At 45.1% G+C, this 19,278-nt stretch overlaps 1 protein-coding gene across 5 annotated transcripts in view; it reads left to right on the plus strand.

The window, feature by feature from the left end:
• LOC144782015 (adenosine deaminase domain-containing protein 2-like) overlaps positions 1-14,821 on the plus strand; it is a 582,918-nt gene extending 568,097 nt beyond the window's left edge. For 4 of the 5 annotated variants that reach the window (XM_078661127.1, XM_078661128.1, XM_078661129.1 and 1 more), the window contains one exon: positions 13,205-14,821. In XM_078661127.1, the coding sequence (XP_078517253.1) occupies positions 13,205-13,384 (180 nt within the window). In that variant the 3' untranslated portion in view covers positions 13,385-14,821. The remainder of the gene's footprint in view (positions 1-13,204) is intronic. The other variant, XR_013601099.1, reaches the window with a different exon arrangement.
• The last annotated feature ends 4,457 nt before the right edge of the window (positions 14,822-19,278 follow it).

Here is a 19,278-nt window from a genome sequence, read left to right on the forward strand (position 1 = left end):
ATTATATGTCAAATGATTCCTGGCAAACCATGGACCACTCAAACCTTAATTTGTTTTTAAAAATTTGTCGAATATGGTAAGTTTTCTCCAATAACTTTTTAAAATAAATTTTGAATAGTACTCAGTAAGTCCAAGAAATGCTCTGACATCATCTTTTCCTGTGGAGCAGGGTTAATTAACAATTGCATCAACTAGTACTTGCCTGGGCTTGATACACATCATATTTCTGTGCAAACTTGCACTACTTAAATTCCAGCATTAATCCTTTTTGTTTCAAGATTTCTAAGTCTTGCTTAAGTCTGTCATCCTGTTCTCTTTTATTGCTGCCCATGACCAAGCTATCGTCCTGGAAAAACATTACGCCGACCACCCATTCAAAAATATTAGTCATTATTTTAGGAAAAAGGGCAGCCACGGATGCCAATCCAAAAGGCAACCTGGTAAACTGAAAGCAACCAAACAGTGTGATAAACATCGTGCATTTTTTACTATCAGCGTGTAAAGGTACCTGGTGGTATGCTGATTTAAAATCAATTGTCAAGAACCAACACATATCTTCAGTGACAGTAAACATTTCATTGATGTGAGATAGGGGAAACTGAACCGTAAGTATATTTTTGTTGAGATCCTTAAGGTCGATGCATAACCTAACCTTGCCATTGGGGCGTTTAACAACTACTAATGGGGAAACCCATTCAGCAGATTCCATCTGTTCAATGATGCCATCTGTTACCAACTTTTGTAATTCCCTGTGTACTTCATTTTTGATGGAAATAGGCAAATGTCTGACTTTGTGGATACATTGGACAGCATCGTGTTTCATTTCAATCCTGTGTTCAAAATCATTCAACAACCCTACTGTGGCAGAACAAACTTCTGGGTACTCTTTGACCAATTCTGTACAATTTTTGTCTGACTTTGTGGATACATTGGACAGCATCGTGTTTCATTTCAATCCTGTGTTCAAAATCATTCAACAACCCTACTGTGGCAGAACAAACTTCTGGGAACTCTTTGACCAATTCTGTACAATTTTTGTCTGACTTTGTGGATACATTGGACAGCATCGTGTTTCATTTCAATCCTGTGTTCAAAATCATTCAACAACCCTACTGTGGCAGAACAAACTTCTGGGAACTCTTTGACCAATTCTGTACAATTTTTGTCTATCTCGTTAATAGATAAAATAGGACCAGTGCAAATAGGATTGAGAATAATTCCCAGTTTACCCTGATCACTCCAGCCAAGAACAGATGGTCCATGCTTTGCCACAAATTACTTACAATTTGCTTTCCTATCCTTAAATTGGTAATTCAAGGTTCCTGGATCCATCAAAGTCCGTACTGTCCCCTGTATAGCATTTGGCAATAACATTAGATTTCTGAAGATGAACACCCAGTTTGTCAACAAAGTGATGTTTCCAAATGTCTTCACTTACGATGGTAAAACCTAGAATCGAATACCACCTTCAACTTCACTCCACCAATGTTTACTACACACGTATACATTTTGTTTTTACCTTAATGTGATTTGCATCCTAAATGTCATAATCTATGCAAAACACAGTTAACATTAGAGGAATCTGAATCTTCCTAAACCTCAGTTTCTTTCGTTATCTTCTTGCACACACTGTACCTTTCTATTAGAATTAGTATTTTTTTCTACTACACATTTGGCATAATGCCCAACCATTCTGCAAAGTGCACATTTTTTAAACTTCGCTGGACACTACTTTAAATACAATAAATGCTCCCCAGAACCACAGTGATAGCCTTTACATTGTTTGTCACTTGGTGACCTCCAAGTGTTCCTTCTTTTCCTCAAGTACCGTTTTTCCCTTGCATGACCTCATAGCTACTTTTGTTATCGACCACCTTCTTCCTTTTAAACTAAACTTACTAACCAGTTTGATTTCATTTGACTCTTCAAGAACCGCTTTGGCACATCTCCATGCCAACTCAGCGTTCTTCACCAACGCTACCACCTCTATTATTTCCACTTCTGAGCAGCACCAGTAAAAGCTCATGGAATCAAAAAACATCACAATCTACAAAGAAAAAAAGCTTCAAGTCCATAAATAGCTTGTGACCACCATCATCTTCCTCTTTTCGTTTGCCTCTTCCAGCTCTTCTTCACTCCAAAAACTCTGAATTAACCTTTTTTAATTCTCTACAACAAAACATATAAACAAATTTAGCAAGCTTAAACATCCTCATAATACTTGTACCAAAACAACTCCAAACTAATTTCCTAATAAATAATTCTTAAACATATTAAGACAAAGAATTATGCCACACCCAAGGGAGGGGTGAGTGGGATAATGCTAGTCTTCTTGTCTTTAATAAAAGCCTGATTCAATAATCAGTAAACCTATTTGAATTGAAATTCTATGTCAAGACAGGAGGCTAGCATTATGCATGTTCAAAGCTTTCTAAAACACATTTTGAATCATGTTCAACTGACTTAAAATCTCCTAAACGTAGAGACAGAAGACCACTCCGCTGCTTTCATAATATCCTAGTCTTCCACCTAATATACTCACCTTACTTGCCATAGCCCCACGCCCAGAATGCGCTGTGAACTTAGACACATCAACACCAGCCTCCATCATGGAACATTTAACTCCCCCTGCAATAGTCGCACTAGAAACAGCCTTGTACGGTTTCACATAAGAGATCAAAACCTGATCTACTCCTGCTCCCCTTTTCTCCAACATTCTGCTTTCGTACTCCTTAAACAGTGAACTACACACAAACTTGGACATTCATCAAAAACTGGATAAAGAACAGAACTTGAACTGGGCTTAGCCCTCGTACATAACTCAAAAAGCACGCCATTAGGTTGATAAAACTTATGAGAAATCTCCAAAGCCTTGACATCCGAAACCCTCCTTAAAGAAATAGGAAACAATAAGGTAGCTAACTTCCAGGACAATTCCCTAGACTCCAAGAACTTATTACTTGACAAACTCACTACTTCAGAACCATGTCGACATCCCATAAAGATTTACACTTGGATTCCGGAGGTCTCTTAATCCGAATCCCTTTCTTCACTCTACAAACCAAAGGACTTCTTCCATTAAGAACATCATGACTTAAAGAATGGCCAGCAGAAATCGCTGACCTATAACAGTTTACAGTTCTATATGACATTCCCTTCTCAAACAAAAACACCGAGAAAATAACTACTTAAATGTCATCTCCGGTGACGCTTCTTGCAGAGTAGAGCGTTGCCACGGATACAATCACACTCACTGTAAATATTCCTTCCAAGATGGCCACCAAACATAGGTTTACGATATTTCCCAAAGCCGGTGTGTCATGCACCTGAGCAACACGAACGTAGCACGCAGATTGCTTCACTGACGTACCAACCACAATGTCATCACTTCACGCTGGGTCTCAGCGAGGAAACATCAGTTGTGGAGCAATGGCCAGCTCACAATTGGGGCATGAACTCTGCTAAAACCGCTCAGGATCCACAAACCAACAAAGCAGGCGTGATGAGGCTGAGACACGCAGTCGGACAGGACTCCAGGAATGCACACTGCCCACACCTCACAGCACGCTCCCATCTCCGAAGGGCTGATGAAAATGACATCCAGTGCGGCATCGGGGTCTGTTGATCCGCTCATCGCCACTTTGTAGAGATGACTCTGAGAACCTTCAGGGTTGGGGTGAGTTTATTACTATACAGCCCCAGACATAGCCAGATACCTGGGAGCCAGCTCTTGCAACTGGACAAGGACCACAAGGCAACCAAACATTAGAATGTTGGGGATGGGGTGACACGCAATGCCAATGGGACAGAGGGGAATGCATTACATCACAAAGGTGGAAAACTCACACCATATTACACCATTAAAACAGTAGGTTTATTCTTATACAGGTGACATTTTAACTTGGGTGGTGTGCATCTAAAAATTGTACATAAATTATGATAAGCCAAGCATGGATGGAAAAATGTAGTGCTCATATCTTTGTTTTCAGCATATTGTGCAAACTCAACATGTTTGAATTGTATACTAACTTTACGCTCGTCTTGTGGAATGACATTCATGTAATTTTATTCGATTAAAGCACGTTTATGCTCTTGGTGTGTAGATTCGTGTACAATGTAGCTCACGCCACACCGTGGAGAACTGTAGTAACTGATCTGCATGCAGTCGCCTTGTGCTCAAACTTTATAATCCAGATGAATGAGTTGAGCAACTCACGATTGAGCAAACGCAACACCTGCTGTTTTTTTCTAATAAAGGTCATAGACCCTGCTGTAGTTATGAATCAGAAATTAGAAGGGCAATACACTGTCTTTTCTAGATTTGACGTAATGGCGCTTGTGCCAGGCATGACAAAATATTGTTAATGTACAAGAAGGGGTTGGTATGCTGAATTGCTTTGCGATTGGTTCAGAGAGACTGGCGTGGGAAACGACACTGGAATGGAGTTTGCTGTCTTACGTGCTAATACAATATTTTAGTTTCAATAGTGAGCTTCTGGTGCTGGTACCGTTTGTACACAGAACACATTGAGTCTAGCCTTTGTTGTGGAAGCAGCGGCATAGTTAACATTGGTGCAGCGGCACCGGGCCCAGAGTTCTGATTATTGCTGTACTTTAATACGACTGCAGAGGTGAAAGTGGCCATTTCAATTGCTCACACTAGCCTCGCCCTGCCTATGCTACTGTGTGGAAGGTGATCCATATCAATGTCTTTCAGCTGATGGTACAAGACCCTTTGTTTACATAAAAAATGGGTTCACTTTGGTACACTCCTTCCTCACATTGCTGTGTTTTACTTCATGGACGCAATTGCCAGCAAGAACAATAAACCGGTTTAGATAGCTTAGCATGGTAAAAAAAAGGTTTAGCGGTTGCTATTCTCGTTGCCAACTGTAAAAACATTCATTTGTGTGAAAGCAGGACAACCAAAATGGCACAGTAAAAGAACTTGAATGTGTATAGCGTTTGTTTTTGTTCCATCTCGTTTAATGCCAAGACTCATTTAGTTTGTTTACAAGCAGGAATACGAAATCAGTTAACTAATTTGCTCCATGTACTCTATGATGAGCTTACCAAATCTGTGCATTCAGAGGAATTGTCATGTTCATATTTTTCAGGTAGCAAATATATTTGAGAACAGTAAATGGTAAACTTGGTGCAAAGCTGTGTAAGTGGAGCAACTGACATACCTAATTGAGTCATTTTTTTACTAACCTATTTTATTAAGTTTTGCAAATTTAGCATCATACATGAAAAGGAATCAAGCATATATTTGGTATTCATCAGGCTTCTTCAGACCAACAATTACAAGTGCGTCGTTTTTGGATTTTCGGCCAACATATCCGGCATTTTGCACAACCATTCCAGTCATGCTAATTATTGCTACCAGTCTAAATTGTACATTTAGAGTCTCGAGTGTGCTACTTAACAACCTAATTGAGTCATATGTCAGTATTAAAGAAATCAAAGTGCTGGATTGCAAAATGATATATTGATAACGGGGCTATGGGCATGCACAGAGCACGTCAGTGTTGTCAGAGGGTGTTCATTTGAAAGGGAAATCATTAACTTGGCCTGGAGACTGAAGTATTCCATGACCCAGAAGAAGTGGCTCCTGTAAGGCAACGCCAATACTTGATAAGGCATTGATACCAACCTCTCCTCTACCTCACTTTGTCAACAAAAGGTCTAAAGAATATACAAAAAGTGTACAACCAGCATCCTCGCAATGCACTTTCTTTCCATTTTTCCTGTTTTGTGCTGTCCGACCCTCTGTGTTGTTTGGTGTGTGTGCAAAACAAGACAGAACTTAATGCAGACAACAAAGGCAAACAGAGGTACCTGGCACTCCCGGTCTCCTAAACCTGCATTAGGCCCCTATCCCGCAAACTGTTATCCATCACAACTTGAATTAAACCATAGACCCTTTTCTGCTCCTTCTTCCCTCTGTTATAGTATATTTTCATCTCCTAATTCCTTTTTGCCAACCAGACATCAAAAGATGCTTCTAACTACCACTGATGCGGAACAGAGAATTCCATTCACAAAGCTCCTTCCCCACGGTTTCATTTTTCCTCAATTCTACTCTACTTTAATATCTAGCATTTTAATGTGGCCTTTGAACAGCCTAAAGTGCTATACAAGCAACCAATAACATTTATTTACCATTTGACCGTTATAATAACGTGACAATAACCTATGAAAACGCAGCATTACAGTAATACTAAATTCCAGTCTGTATTCGCAGCCCATCATACTTACAAAGCACTGTAGGTTCTCCTTACAGTTTAGGGGATGTTGAATGTCATGTGCTTCTTGTGAGCCTTGCCCCTCAACTGAAAACCAGGGGTTCCACATGGGCGATGTGGTGCTGTCCACTACTCCCAAGAACACCTCTTTACGTGAGAATACACCCTGTGAGCTGGCAGGAGTTCCTGAAGGGAAGGGTTTGGGAACAGATAGGAGATACTGGAGTGATGAGTCTTCAGGTTACCCTGGTCCAGTCTCTGTCGCTGTTTTTCAGGATCTCGGCTTGTCTCTTAGCACCTTCTTCTGGAAGCGCCATGCGGATCCTTTCTTACAATCTGCAGTGGAACACACCAAATTAGATCTATAATAATGTTTACCCCAAAATTACTCTTGTTCTTAAAACCTTCCTTCTCAGGCACAGAATGTAATTTACCTGACTCAAATGTTATAGGAGAGCTCTACCACTTGTCTGTGATAAGCTCAAAGCAAGGACCAGTGCGCTGGAACAGTCTCCCAAACTTCCCTTGAACTTGCTGGTACGTCGCTCCCCCACCACACAGCTCCTCCTGTGTGTCCTGACCCTGCCACCTCTGCTGTAGAAGTTGAGGCCCTCCTCCACCCGCAGGCTACCACCAGCGCCTTATCCCTGGTGGCCAGTGGTAGGCCTTAGGTTTGTATCACTGTCGCTGTCTGTCTGTCTTCCCTGTACTGCCCATACTGTCTTCTGGTGTCTGTGACCACCGTTGCCTGTCTCCCCCCTGTGCCTGCATTCTTATCTGTGCCAGTTTTCTTGCCTCCTGTTCCCTGATTGTGCTAGTTTCTTGCCTTCTGCTCCCCCCTCGCTGCCCCTGATTTGTGCCTGTTTTTCTTGCCTTCGGCTCCCGATTGTGCTTGTTTTCTTGCCTTCTGCTCCCCTAATTGTGCTTGTTTTTCTTGCGCCTGCTCCCCGATTGTGATCGTTTTTCCTGCCTCTGCCCCTTGATTGTGCTCGTTTTTCTTGCCTCTGTTCCCTGATTGTGCTTGTTTTCTTGCCTTCTGCTCCCCTAATTGTGCTTGTTTTCTTGCCTTCTGTCCCCCTCGCTGCCCCTGATTTTTCCCTCACCCCCGTGCCCACTGCTCGCCTTCCGCCTCTGCTGCCCCAGCGGCCCCGCCCCCATTCGCTATCCCCTGCCTCCCAGCTGCTCCTCCCTCCCAGCTCCCCTTCAAATGGCGGCAGCTGCGCCACTGGCGCGCCTAAGGCAAGCCCGCCTGGACCCTGCAAACGCCACGACACCTGACTCCACTACGACGCCAGCAGCCTCCACGCACTCAACGCCGGCCGAAACCACACCTTCTTCCAGGCCACCCCAAAACGGACCTTTCTATTGCCGCACCTGCAGCTTCACCTGCGACAGAACCACCAAACCTCCAAGGACTGGACCCAACCACCTCCGCTGCATACTCCAACACCCGCTCCGCACGCAAACATGCCGTCGAGCTCTGGGATCTGCTCGACACCTCCGCCCCAGACGTGGCCTTCCTGACCAAGACCTGGTGGAACGACTCCTCGGCACCTGACATCGCCATAGCCATCTCGGACGGCTACAAGATCACCCGCAGGGATCACGCCAACGGAACGGGAGGTTGAATAGCCATAGTCCACAAGTCCATCCTCAACGTCGCCACCCACGCAGATGACACCCTCCACACCGCCGAACACCTGCACTTCCGGATCCACACCAACCACAACACCACCCAAAGAGGAACACTCATCTATAGACCCCCCAGACCCTGGGCTCAGTTCAGCGACTCCCTCCCCAGCACCCTCGCACTCGCCTCCACGGACTACATCCTCCTCGGGGACCTGAACTTCCACCTCGAACAACAACGACGCCAACTCCGCCACCCTGATCGACAACCTCGCCAACCTCGGCCTCAAACAACTCGTCACCGCACCCACCCACGCCGCCGGCCACACGCTGGACCCCATCTTCTCCACAGGCATCCACGTCGCCTTCGACCACACCACCGAACTCCACTGGACCGACCACCGCTGCATTCATTTCACCTTCAAGAAACCAACCATGCACCACCGCACCCAACAGCTGCCTTGCCGCTGCTGGAGCAAAGGCACCGAAGACCGGCTGATCACCACCCTCAACCAGAACCCACCCCACCAACCCAGATGCCGCAGCCTGCAACCTCAGACAGTGGATCGACGACTGCGCCAACACCCTCACCCTGCTCAAGAAACCCTCCAACTGCCAAGCCAGCAAGAGAGCCATCTGGTTCACCAACAAGCTCCAGACCTCCAAACGCGCATACCGGAAACTGGAGAAAATATGGCTCCACGAACGCACACCGGACAACCACGCAGCCCACAAGGACGCCACCCGCAGACATCACCACCTCATCAGATTAGCCAAGAGATCCTCCTTCAAAGACCGCTTGGATAACAACGCACACGACAGCAAAGAGCTCTTCAGCATCGTAAAGGAACTCTTCAACCCCAGCGCCAACGACATCCCGCCCTCACAAGAACTGTGCGACTCTCTAGCCATCTTCTTCCACCGCTGACATCCACAACCGCTTCAACACCACAACCGCCCTGACCACGCCAGACTCCACCTCCCCTGTGAACAGCGCCATCCGCCTGACCTCCTGGTCCAACGTCAACGAGACACGCAATGCCATGAACTCCATCCACTCAGGATCTCCGTCAGACCCGTGCCCACACCACGTATTCAACAAAGCAGACGCAGCCATCGCACCCCAACTACGGAAAGTCATCAACATCTCCTTCGAAACAGCGACATTCCCGGAAAGCTGGAAGCATGCCGAAATCAACACCCTCCTCAAGAAGCCCAAGGCGGACCCCAAGGACCTCAAGAACTTCGGGCCCATCTCCCTGCTCCCGTTCCCGGCAAAGCTCATCGAGAAAATCGTCAACAGACAATTGGCCCGCCACCTGGAAGACAACAACATCTTGGACCCGTCCCAGTCCGGATTCAGACGAAACCACAGCACCGAGACAGCCCTCATCGCTGCCACAGACGACATCAGGCGCCAACTAGACAACGGCAATACATCAGCCCTCATCCTCCTGGACCTGTCGGCCGCCTTCGACACGGTCTGCCATCGCACTCTAAAGACATGCCTCCTAGAAGCCGGAATCCAAGAGAAGGCCCTTGACTGGGCCACGTCCTTCCTCTCCGGCAGAACCCAGAGCGTCCGCCTCTCACCTTTCCGATCCGAAGCCACCGAAATCATCTGCGGCGTCCCCCAGGGCTCAGCCCGACGCTGTTCAACATCTACATGGCCCCCCTCACACAAGTGGGCTGCCAACACGACCTCAACGTCATCTCCTACGCCGATGACACCAAGCTCATACTCTCACTCACCAAGGACCCACACACCGCCAAAACCAACCTCCACGAGTGAATGAAGGCCGTCGCCGACTGGATGAGGAGCAACCGTCTGAAGCTGAACTCTGACAAGATGGAGGTACTCCTCCTTTGACCCACCCCCTGAGCCTGGGATGACTCCTGGTGGCCAATCACACTGGGAACAGCACCAAGACCCACCAACCATGCACGCAACCTAGGATTCATCCTCGACTCCTCCCTCTCCATGGCTACGCAGGTCAGCGCCGTCTCCTCCTCCTGCTACAACACCCTCTGCATGCTCCGCAGGATCTACAGGTGGATCTCGACCGAAACAAGAAGAACGGTGACACAGGCCCTCGTCAGCAGCAACGCACTCTACGCAGGAATCCCAGCCAAACACCTACAACGACTGCAACGCATCCAGAACGCCTCCGCCCGACTAATCGTCGACGTCCCCCGCCGCAGCCACATCACCCCCCACCTGAGAGACCTACAGTGGCTCCCTGTCGACAAGAGGATCACCTTCAAGCTCCTCACCCACACACAAAGCACTCCACAATGCTGGACCAGCCTACCTTAACAGCAGGCTCCGCTTCTACACCCCCTGGCGCCAGCTCCACTCCGCCAGCCTCGCCCTCGCTGCTGTCCCCCGCATCCAACGAACGACCTCCGGCGGTAGATCCTTCTCCTACCTCACCGCCAAGACCTGGAACACCCTTCCTACCCACATAACGGCAGACCCAAGACCTACTCTCATTCAGAAGACTCCTCAAGACCTGGCTCTTGGAGCAGTTGCAGCACCCCCCTCCCCTCAGCGCCTTGAGACCCTCACGGGTAAGTAGTGCGCTCTACAAGTACTTTGCTTGATTGATTGACTTTAGTCCAAGAGATGTTCTTGGTTATCGCAATTGTTCCAAAGTCTTATTTTCTCAACCTCTTGTACCTTTGGACAAATCCATGTCTCTCTGGAGTCCTGTTTCTTGTCGCGAGGAGCCGGATGGTTAACAACTCTATCCAGCCTGAATCGTCTGTGTAGCGCGGTGCTATGTATGGTTCTCACCTTTAGTGAATGTTGTAGTCCTCCTCCTTTGCAGGGGATCCGGTCTGAGGTTGCAACAGCAAGACAGCCAGGGTTGATATTCTCAGCAGCGTGGTAAGTTTTAGAATGTTGGGTTCCAAGGATCCTTGATGGGAGTCAAGCAAGGCGGTCTTCCGACCGCAGATCCAGAAAGTCCAGCAAAGGGCTTGTGTTGGGGTGCGGTCTTTATACATACACCTCTAATATGGCTGTTTTCATGTTATCAAAAGATCTAGTGCAGAGTGACGGAAAGATTATACTTCCCTAAGATTAGGAGTAAGAAGGTGTGTGGGATTGCAGGATGGGGGCGGAGGCGAAAGACTGTTGGACACCCTTCTCCAAAATATCTTGGAGTAGGAAACCCTTGGCATACAAGGAACCCGGGGAGGTGGACGGAACCCCAGAAAATAGTGCAGGAAACAATGCTTACATACAAGGGGAATGGCGTCCTATGTGTAGTATGAACAATCCTTCCCATTTCTGGGCCTCTTTGCTTCCTCCAACCCAACCCATGTGCTAATCTCCACATCCGACCATTTATCTGAGTGGCCACTTAATTGTGAATGTTGGTTATCAGGATCTACTGTCAGCAGAGTGGCCATTTCCTCCCAGACTTCCAAATTCCCCCACTGCTTTTTCACCTATCTGCCGGTGACACTCTTCTGCTATATCCTACTCAGTCTGGTCAGCTATCCGTGTTTAAAACTTTGGGGGACCGTAAAGCAAAGCCAGTGTATGACTGTTTGTCTTAGCTAACAGCACTCCCAAAGCCGCAAACCTATTCCTGATTTTCAGGCCCTTTTAAGGCTTTGGTGTTAATCTCACTAGGCATTGTTTTTATGTAGTGGTCACCAGAAAAATCGTATCTACTATCACCAGCCAGTTTGAGCGATGGCAAAGCTAATAGATTTTGCCTATGTGAGATCGATTGGCTTTGTAAATGTTTTCATTAGACAAGTTACATAGCAGCATGGGCGGAAAGTGTTATGAGGCGGCCAGCGTTGACCGCGCCATAGCGCTTTTTCTTTCTTTCTTTAAGCCATGCTGCTGTGCAGCTTGTCTAAAAATAAGAAACACAAAAGGGCATCTATCTGGCACATGAGTGCCTCACGTAGGGAGCACTGGAAGTTCACTTCACTGTGCCTGCCAGCGACCTCTTTTCCCAATACTTCCTTACATCGCACCATGTTGTTGCATATTGCAACAGCCCCACAATATATTAAATTTGCAGGTCTGGAAGTCCCAGGACTCCCTCATCCCTGTCCAATTTCAATATCTCCTCGCTGAGCCTACTCCTGTGAAATCAAAAGGTTATTCAGTTCCTGGTAGGCCAATCTTGAGATCAAGCACATTGAGCTCTGAAGGAGATATAGGCAGCGAGGGAGAAACACCATCTTACTCATTGCTATTCTGCCCATGATTGACACCAGCAGTTGATTCCAGAAATATTACTAACAACTTGAGTCCCTGAAGAACTCTGTCCATATTGTGTGTGTGTATAATGTTCACCAGATGTATTTGCTGTCTGAATACCCAAGTAAAGCAATCTCTGCTGCTTCTAGGGAAGGCCAATGTCCGGGATATCCATCAATTCCCCGACTCTGGTAATTCTCTTCTCAGATGTATTGCATGGGGCTCGGTCACTAGTGAAAACAGCAGTGCCTAGTGCCCCGCCCTATGTCCTAGCTCTTCAACACCAGTGTGTAGTATACTTTGTATAAGTTACAAATATAACATTAAATGTGTATTTGTCTCTTTGTCTTTCTGTATGGTGGACTGCATGTTGGGTCGACTGTGTGTATTGGTGACAGTTGAGCTCTGCATGAGAGACATTTTTTATGCTGGTTTGCGTGTGGGCCGCTGCAGAGTGTTGGCCTTTGTGTCCAAGAAAGGTTAGGTATACTGATTCATCTCCATAGTTTAGTGCATTTGTGATCTACCTCATTGTGTGAATTGATTTGTGTATGTGAGGCTTTATCAATGTTTGTTATATTTGATTACACACTTACAAAATTATAGGCATTGTCGTGCCCTTTTGACACCACCAAGTGGTTTTTTATAGTATCTTCAGAGATCAAATTCTCTCCTAAAATAGAAGAGAAGATTATATTAGTGGAAAGGTGAGAAAGCAGATTGGGTGCAGAAGGGGGTTACCCTGATCTCTTACAAGATGAGAATAAGAGAGTGGTCTCACAAAGTATTGGTAGATTGTGAAACTGCTAGATGAACTAGTGGAATGGCAACGATGGAAGATTGGTCCTTCGTCAGGGCATATAACTTGTTATAGCTCAATCCTGGACAGTGACGGGATGACAAACTAAGCTGTTTACAAAGCAGAGACCTTGATGATTCATTCTAAAACAGCACAACAAAGTTATATCCTGGCAATTGTATCTTATGTTCACCACAAAGCTCATCTACTCTGACAGATTTACTCACATAATGCATGGAATAATGCAAATGTAATTGATGAGCCAATCTTAACAGATAAATTTTTCTTGGTTTATTGCAGATGAAGGCAGAGGATTACCAGCTGGCCAAAGCACAGTTCTACAAGCTTTTGGTATCCAAAGGTCTGGGAACGTGGCCTCGGAAGGTTCTTGTGGACAATTTTGGTTTCAGGGAACAAAGTCAACTGGAGGATTCTCTGAAGCAACAATCCCAAAATGTCATTACACCTGTCACGGTCTAGCATACAGGACAAGGCGGCTGAAAGATCCTTTGGTCACAGCGTCTAGAGTTACCACCAGAGTTTGTTCATATACTGTTAAACTGCTTAGTGTGAAAGCTGTGTGTGACTGGTGAAAGATCTCATAATCTAAGTGTTTTGATCTAGATACAAAATGGCAGGCATCCTGTGTATCTCAGTCCATTTCTATCCCATGCTGACTGCATGGAAGAACCATCCAATCAAACACTGAAGCAGGACAACCACTGTGTCACTCAGTATAGTCACAATGAGGACATGGGTTCAAATGGTTTGAATATAGAACATGAAAGCCGCTTTCTGCCATGCAAATTGAGGGCAAATTAGCTTGAGGAAACATTTTTCATCTTCAAAATCCAGGACCAGCAGTGCATTGTGTTGGGTGATGGACCACGAAGGAATCTGCTCAACAGATGTCCAGCTTAACCCCTCCGCTGCTTCGAACGTTCCGCGCTGGTGCGGAACGTTCTATTAGGCGGACGGGGCCGCGACGTTCAACGGACGTGCGCAGCACTGCCGAGGTAGTGCACGCGACGTCCGTTGAACGTTCGCAGCACGGAAGGGGTTAAGTCCAAGCATTTTGGATCGACGATCTATCAGTCCAGTACGCTCCTGTATTACACTGCAGGTTAAAAAAAATTCTCAGTTCTTACTGACCTGATGAAGAGTGGAATATTGAGCCTTCTTTACCCATATGTAGAAAATAAACCTTTTTATTTGCTTCCCTGCTGCATTCGTTGCGCTACTACCTGAAGAACAGCCCAATGAATAATGTTTACCTTTCCAGTCTAGGAAGGACACTGGGCCAGGAACTGTTTCATTTCTTCTTTTCAACAATTTTATTTAGGCTTTGTGGAAGGCAAGATCTGCCCATTGCTTTCCTTTGATTTTATTTTTAGATAAATATTCAAATGGTATGTTAACTATTTTATTTATTCTTGTTTGTATGATTTCACACAGGCATGAAAACATGTTTCAAGAGAGATTCAGGTTGACTTTCCCAAAAATACCCCTAAATTAAGAATTTACCAAAAACGAAGCAATATGAAGATTTTCTGGGATTTTACTACGTGTTGATATAACCATGATAGCATCCAAAAGCTGATATTCATTTTGTATGTAACTGAACCTAATTTTTATTTTCTGGTGCCCACTGTTTTGCAAGTTCTGTGTTTTGTTCATTTGACTACATTTAAAATATATAAGCATGTATGTTGTGGGAAATTAGGAATGCATGTAGAGATAAACATTTCCTAGCCTTGATGTTCATGTTACATTTGTGGTGTTTTTTTTTAAATTCCTTTTTGAGTTAAGTGATCCATACAAGGCATCAGAGAGCCCCAATGCAAAGGTACAGTTGATCAGCGCCTCCAGTGTTATCACTAACTTTTAATAAAAATGCACTGTTTTGTTGCTCTGCTACTTTCTGTGGTGTAAGTTGTGTATTTCTGGCAGGCCTATCTTGCTACACATCATTTGTTCAGGGTGCTGTTTCAGTCCTGTTATTAGTTGGCATTTAACCCCTTCGCTACGGGGCTAATTCCCCCGTGGTGCAGGGGGAGGGGGGCCGCGGACGGCACCGCGGTACTCCTGACGAGCACAGCTCGTCGGCACATTGGAGCTATGCTCATGATGAGCTGAGCTTGTCATTACTCCGCCCACTCAATGGAACAGGAGGGGAATTATCCCCGCATGGGCGTTCCACGGCAGTTCTGACGAGCTCAGCTCCACTGTGCCTCTAATGACGAGCTGAGCTCTTCATAAGCGCTGAAGGAGTTAAATAGAAAGGTGAACGTTGGCTCAATGTTGATCAACTTCTATAACTGTTGTTCTTACCTGTAGGGAGAAGGGATTCCAAAAGTGACAGTTCCCATTTTAGCTCTCATGGCATTCTTTGCTCCTCAATACAGAAAAAATGCTGAATGGAATTAGACCATACTTTGCATGTAAGTAGAACTTTACTCAAGGAAGTGCCTCTGCTTGGCGTAAATCCAGTTAATAATTTTGGATAAATTAGCGTTGAAAGAATTTTCCAGGGTGGGCATGAAGAGGTTACACTTTAAAGATATCTGGACTATCCTATTTTGGATACTTCCATGGATTCCCAAATCTATGGAGAATTCACAAATTCAGTTAAATTAAAAAGACCCAGTATTGGATCACGGACCTTTTTCTCTCACCATGTATTGCAATCTCATTAGATGGTTGTCGCACGAGAGTTTCATTTACGATCTTCCTTACCCAAAGCAGTGCAGCGAGCAAAATTAAACCGAACAAGCATTTGCATCGCCAATAGGTCTCGCTTTTGTATTTAACCATGCAGCACATTGTCCTTGGTGCTACAACATCTGTTGTTACTTCAAATGCCACTAGTAAACGGCCATACACACCGAAGGCTCGACCTAAAACATTACTCCTGGATCAGTCATTTTGCGCCTGTTACGGAACAGTTTGATCACTATTTAATTGAAAAGTTCTTGAAATAGCTCTTGCCTAGAAAGGGGCTTTGAATCCTCTGTCCTAGCAAGTTCCCAACTACAACTTCATATCGCAGAGAGATATGCAGTGGTAGACAGCCGGGTGGGCATAATGTGTTGTGGGTGCAAAGTATGCAGACATAACTGTTAGGCAGAGAGAGAAGTGAGGGGGCAAGGAAAGCAGGTGCTGTGCCATGTACAGTTGACATTTCTGAAAGTAATCGGACAGAGGGATTTTACTAAGCGTGTAGATGTTCTTATGCGTCGGTACCCCGACTCACACTCTGCATTCTTAGCTTGAATGAGCACAGTTTTCCATTTACTCTATTTTGTCCCTAAAGTCTACCACAGACCGACTATAGCTTTTAATAAAGAGCACATTAATTTTTCCAGGTCTTGGGGATTTTTTCCATTTAACTTACAAACAATCCATTATTACTCCAGGATTACTTGTTTGATTTAATGCTGAAGTTTATTTCTAGAGTACTAGTCCACAAGTTGCAATAATTCACACGTTGAATTATGGTAACGTCAGAAATAGTCAAGTACAATGTGAAAAACCTGCTACAGAACAATATAGAGCCTTCGTTTTCCTCATTAGGTCTATGTGTAGTTGTGGAGTGTAACCAGTTTTGAACCCTTTTCTTTTCTACTGCTTATGGTGCGTTGGGGAGGGATGCTACTAAGCCTTGGTATACACAGCTTCCGCACCTCTTCATGGCCATAGAATGCTGACATAACCCCAGCAGCAAGCTCTCATCGAAACTTTTCATATAGAACCCAACATAAAGGAGACTAAGAGCGGCTAACTACTGAATTTCCAAGTAAGACAACCTACTAATGATAAACGGTTTTGCGAAGCTGCCCCTGGTCGGTGACAGCTGAAAGGAAATATATGGACTTCACTATAATTTCCCCAGGGCTGACGTGACCTGCACTCACCTCTCTTCAAGGGCTCAAATTTTGCATCTACTCTGCTTTTAAAATACCTCTGCTTACACAAAACTCTAGCAGTCCCACTGCTGCTAATGAAGCGTATTGCTGTTTGTAAGTACATTTTACTTTACTGTGATAATTGCCTGATTATATTAAAAAAAAATAGTGGCAGGTGCGGGACACGAGTTGTATCATACATTAAAATTATAGCTTTCTTTTTCGTTTCATTGAATTCATCTCATGGCACTTTCATGGGTGGCTGGACGATCATGTGTATCTGTGATGCAGGTCGAAGCTCCAGTTTTTATAAAAAAGCTACACGAGTAGGCCAACAATAAATCCCTAAGCCAGAAAACACTGCGGTCCAAAAATAAACTACACGCCTTTTCATTCTAATGTGAATTTCGAAGAAGTTACATGATTTTACAATGCTTGCGCCTCTCCCGCTGTCTGTCTGTGAACTAGCCCCCACGTCTGCGCATGCCACCTATGCCCGCAAATCTGCTCAGCCCACACCACTTCTCTCCTAACTCCATGCCAAGGGACCAACGGGGTTCAAGTGGTGCTCTACGCTACTGGGCAGGGCACAGAGCCCTGTGCTGGCTGGCACACGCTTACCCACAGTGGTGCTGGTATCACTCTTCTCCAATCCTGTACAATGCACCTAGTGTATTTTACGGGGTAACTGGAAGTCAGATAGCAGGAGCAGTGGGGCTGTCTTACGATATGTTCAACACTGACAGCACGGGGTGGGGGGGGGGTGAAGTGAAGCCAACATGGACAACAGGAGGAGGCTTCGAGCAGAGCCTGATTAGGTTGCAAGTGAAGTGCGAGGAGGGCACGGAGAATGCTTGGTACAGCGTGGTCCGGCCCTCCGAAGAAGATAAACAAGCATTGGCAATGCAATAAGTCTCGCATTTGCCAGAGTTAGAGCTATTGGCGTTGTGAATGTAAATGCTTTTTACGTATGTGTTTTGGAGTGGATGTATGTGGTGTGCAGTGGAATTATGTAGCATGGTGAGCAGTGGTATTATGTGGATAGTAAGTATGTGGTTTATTGGAATTATGTGGCGTGAGATTGTGCGTTATGAAGAGTAAATGTGTGGTATGATATTTTGTGTTGTAGTATGTTATGTTTTGGAGTTTAATGTGGTGTGCTGTTGAATTTTGTGGTGTGTTATGTAATTGTGTTTTGTATTATGTAGCTTCTTATTGAAATATGTGGTGTGGAATGGAAATGTATTGAGTTGATTTGTGTAGCATGGAACTTTGTGGCACCAAATGAAATTATGCTGATTGGAATTATGTGGCATGGTGTGGAGTGTATTTACGTGGATTGTTGCTATGTGGTATAGATTGGTTTTCTGTGAGGTGTATTTATGTGGTAGTGAGAAGGGTGTTATTATGTGGAGATGAATTAAGTTGTGCTTAGTTGTATTATGTGCAGTGTAATTCTACTTGGTGGTTTTGGATTGTGTGCTGGTGAACTGTGTGGTGTGGAATTGTGTGGTGTTGTGTGTCACAGTAAACAGAATGTTATAATGAAGAAAGGGTGGGTTTGAAGGAAGGATATAGGGATGAAGGGTGGAAGAGAGTAAAAAGGTAGGAGTTTAGGGTTGGTTTGAGGGAAGGAGGCAAGAGTGGAAGAGATAGTATAAGAGACAAAGGGTTGTAAGAAGGGAAGGAAGAGAGGAGGTGTAAGCAAGGAAGAAAATAAAAGGACTTTGTGAGAGATCCGAAGGAATTAGTGAACGAGAAAGATAGGGAACATGAAAGGAAGAGAGTGGGGCAGAGGTGAGGTAAGTAATGAAAAGGAAGGGAAGGGATGTCTCAATCCCGTACTAAGGAAGGTTGCATTGTGATTTGATGAGTAGCGTGCCTGTGGTGCTGACTAATAAGGGATGGATGCCACCAGGGGATGTGTCTGCAGGATTTTCTGATATGCAGACATGTGGGGCCCCCATCATTCAGAGTGATTGTGGGACAGCAAGTTGAGCAAGAGCTCTGAGGTGACCCAATGGAACTGAACTTTAATGCAACCTGACAATGAATACCTTTCTCCTAAGAGTACTTGTTCTGACGTATATATGTGTATTTTGTCCAATAGTCCATTGTTATAGAGAGATGTATGCTCCATTTCAGAGTCACCAAGCACCAGCTCAACCACAGCCCAGGAGTGGTACACGAATAAATGCATTTTTAAACAAGCATGACCTGTTGGATACTCCTAAGATCATCCTTTATGGAGGTCCACAATTAGCTGGCCACCACAGAAAAGCATCTTACCAGTTCTCTTGAGGGCGGTATGGTATATGGTTGTGATTTAGGTAGTGCAAAATGTGGTGTGCCTCACTGTTAGAACAAGTAAAATTTGTGTTTCTACCAGGAGCCCGTGGCGGCTTCCTTGAGCTGTAGGACTGTGTACAGCTTTGGCAAGAGTGGTCTTGCTGCCGAATTCTGCAGCAT

This window comes from Lissotriton helveticus, chromosome 9 (genome assembly GCF_964261635.1).
Source record: "Lissotriton helveticus chromosome 9, aLisHel1.1, whole genome shotgun sequence".
In the NCBI taxonomy this organism is placed as follows: Eukaryota; Metazoa; Chordata; class Amphibia; order Caudata; family Salamandridae; genus Lissotriton; species Lissotriton helveticus.